Consider the following 3061-nt stretch of genomic DNA (forward strand, 5'->3'; position numbering starts at 1 on the left):
TCCAGATGATCCTGAGCCCCCGGATTGAATCAGACCCTTTTATTTGCATATTTATTTTATTTTATTTCTGGGTTTATTTGCATTTAGGGATTTATTTGTGGTTTATTTTATTTCTGGGTTTATTTGCATTTTAGGGCTTATTTGTGGTTTACTTGTGTTATTTGTGGGCTTATTAGGATTTATTGTTGTGTAAGGGGGTTTATGCAAATTGTGTATTTGGGCCCTATATAAAAGGGACTATTCTCATGATTAGGGTTAATGAAGAATTAAGAAATTTTCTCCCCCACGTATTCTCCTCCTCTCTTCTTCTCTTCTCCTTCTTCTCCTCCTCTTCCTCCTCTTCTCCCTCTTCTTCTGTTTCTGATTTCAAATACCACTGAAATCTTTCTTCCCGGAATAGGTTCTGCATCAACTTGGTATCAGAGCCGTCGGCTTTGCCCCTGCTGCCAAAGCCACGACCTAGGTTATCTGCCAAAGCCTTGAGGTCTAGCTTCTCTCTCCCGGCTACTTCTTCCGAACCGAGAGCCAAAAAAAAAAAAAAAGAGAAAAAGAAATCCTTTCTTCCCTCTCTCGGTTCTCACACAAGGAACAGGGGAAGATCCCGTCGCCAGGTCCACCCCACCCGTCGTCACACCCGCGCCCACCGCCGCCACCAGTCGCCGCCAGCAGCGCCAAGCCACCGTCGGACGTTCTCGCCGCCGCCGCTGCCCAGTGAAGGCCCGAGCCCGCCGTCGGAGGAGCCATTTCCCCACAGAAATGTCGCCGCTCGGGTTCTCGTGCCTGTTGACGCCGCCCGTGGCTGCCGTGGTCAGCCGCCTCTTGCCGCCGCAAGCTCCGCCGCCGCAGCCGCAACCTCCACCCCGTCCCGCCAGCCGCCAAGCCTGCGGCCACCACTCCCACGCTTCACCGCCGCTGCATCGCGCCACAAAAAGGCGCCACCGGCCGGATCCCGTGATCGGCCACCGCCCGTCGCCGTAGATCCTAGAGCCCCGGCCACCGCCATCGCCGTGAAGATCGGAGCCCTCTCCCGAAACCATTGGGAAGTTGAAGAAAGGATTAACGGGTAAGTCACAAAACCCGTTAACCCGAATCCGGTAACCCGGGTCCCCAAAAACAGCTCCGCACGTGACCGCACGTGCGTGCAAAAAAAAAAAAAAGAAAAAAAAAGAGAAAAGGAAAAAGAGAAAAAAAAAGAAAAAAAAGAAAAAAAAAGGGGTACCTGTTCATCTTCCTCCCTGTGAGCACCCTCGCCACCGCCTTCGTCCGCCGTCGCCGCCCCCTTGCCGCCTTTGCCACCCCCACCGTTTCTTCTCCGATCGCACGCCGCCCACTGCTGCCTCCGCCTCGCCGCCACCTTCCGAACTCCCATCGCCGTCCCCTCCACCAAAGCCCCTCGCCGCCTCCGGCTTCCCCTCCGTTTGCCGCTGCACCAGACCGCCGCCACCCGCATGCCGCTTCCTCTGCTCCGCCGCCGGCCGTCCCCATCCCGAACCCCTGTCACCTGCCACCGCCCCTCTTCCCCTCAAACCCATTCCTATCGGGCCGATCCCACGCGCCTCCCACCCAACTTCTAAAGCCAACACGGGCTGACCCCAGGCCCACACAACAGTAGCCTGCCCCGACTTTCTCTCATAAGCCCAAGTCAGCAGGCCGAGCCACTGCAGAGCCCCTTTCAACGGGCCTTTTTTTCTCCAGGGGCCACACCACCCCTCCCTCCTCCCTTTTCAAGCCCATCAGCTACACTTCGCTCCTGATCGTCGCCCTAGCCCTCGAGCGCACCACTCTGGTCGTCTGCTTCCCGACAGGTGATAGGTTTCTACTTTTTCTGGCTTGTTCATTTAATTATGTTCTGGTTCTCTTGCATGATAGCCATATTTTGAAAACTTATATTGTTGTCAAAATTCAGAACATTAAACCTTTCACTTTCGAACCCATCCTATTACCCATTAAATCTTGATATTAAATTAGCACACCCTAGCAACAGGACGTTTCTCAACATTATTCGCTCAAATTACTTTAGGATCAGAACAACTGAACTACTTGATTGCAATTTAATTTCTTAAATTGAATAATCTTAATCCTTAATTCTGGATAACCGAAGTAAAAATCAGCAACATTTAAATTTTAAGTTATTATTGTGAAGACTTGCTGATTTCTGAAATCATAATAGATTGCATTAGTTGGTTGTCCTGCATCAAATTTGGTCTTTCATCATAGTTATTAAGGTTTCATTAATGACACTGCATTTCACATCATCACCCAGTGTCATCATTGCATGCTAACATGTAGTGATATGGAGTACTATCTCAATCAACCTAAAACCCCTGTAGCTACCATGAATTCCGACATTTTGAGGTCTATCAAGGAACAGATCGTTGCCATGCGGGCTGGATACAAGGAATTCACACAAGAGATCCGTGAGCTCGTGCAAAATTCTAGGACCCCTACACCGCCAACCCCTGTTGCAGCCCAACCTAAAATCGGTTTGGTTGCACCACCTGTAATCCTTCCCCATTTTCTTGGGCACCAAACCCAATGCTCAAGGTGTCAACAATTCGACCACATAGCATCCCAATGTTTCATTAGGACCTACCTGATTACTGAACCAGAAGCTAGGAGCCAAGAGGTCGAATATGTCGAAGAAGTCTATGAACCAAATATAGAAGACTATGAAGAAGACTTTGAAGACGAACCTATAGAATTAAATTTTGTCCAAAATGATTTCCAAAGGGAGACTATTGATCTAAGTACAACCAAGTCATTTCACATCACTACTGTGGAAGAGATAGTGACAGATATTGAGAGTCAGTCACCTGAATTGGCACTTGTAGCTAAAGATACCCATGTGGAGTCCAATCTTGAACATTCCCCTATAGTAGTTTTCCTTCTAGAGGAGTTTAATGATATAGTCCATGATGATCTTCTGGATGCACTTTCTCCGATGTGTGATATCCAACACGCAATTGATCTAGTTTCCGGAGTATTTCTGCCCAACCTTCAACATTATAGGCTCAACCCAAATGCATATGCTAGGACCTGGGATTTAATATTACCGACAGTT

The 3061-nt window shown here is 48.9% G+C and overlaps 1 protein-coding gene across 1 annotated transcript; it reads right to left on the reverse strand.

The window, feature by feature from the left end:
• Positions 1-808: 808 nt before the first annotated feature.
• LOC120104571 (spidroin-1-like) lies at positions 809-1450 on the reverse strand. The gene is made up of 2 exons (XM_039115909.1): positions 1220-1450; positions 809-1024 (listed from the first exon to the last, which is right to left on the reverse strand). The coding sequence occupies exons 1-2, from the start codon at positions 1448-1450 to the stop codon at positions 809-811; spliced, it is 447 nt and encodes a 148-aa protein (XP_038971837.1).
• Positions 1451-3061: the final 1611 nt, after the last annotated feature.

This window comes from Phoenix dactylifera, unplaced genomic scaffold, assembly GCF_009389715.1.
Source record: "Phoenix dactylifera cultivar Barhee BC4 unplaced genomic scaffold, palm_55x_up_171113_PBpolish2nd_filt_p 000026F, whole genome shotgun sequence".
NCBI lineage: Eukaryota > Viridiplantae > Streptophyta > Magnoliopsida > Arecales > Arecaceae > Phoenix > Phoenix dactylifera.

What these genes read in the sequence shown, in the direction of transcription:
- LOC120104571 (XM_039115909.1), bottom strand. Translation starts at nt 1,450, where the DNA reads ATGCGGGTGGCGGCGGTCTGGTGCAGCGGCAAACGGAGGGGAAGCCGG. An exon ending in ACAGGGAGGAAGATGAACAG is followed by an intron (nt 1,025 to 1,219) that starts GTACCCCTTTTT and finishes TGGTTTCGGGAG; the next exon opens with AGGGCTCCGATCTTCACGGC.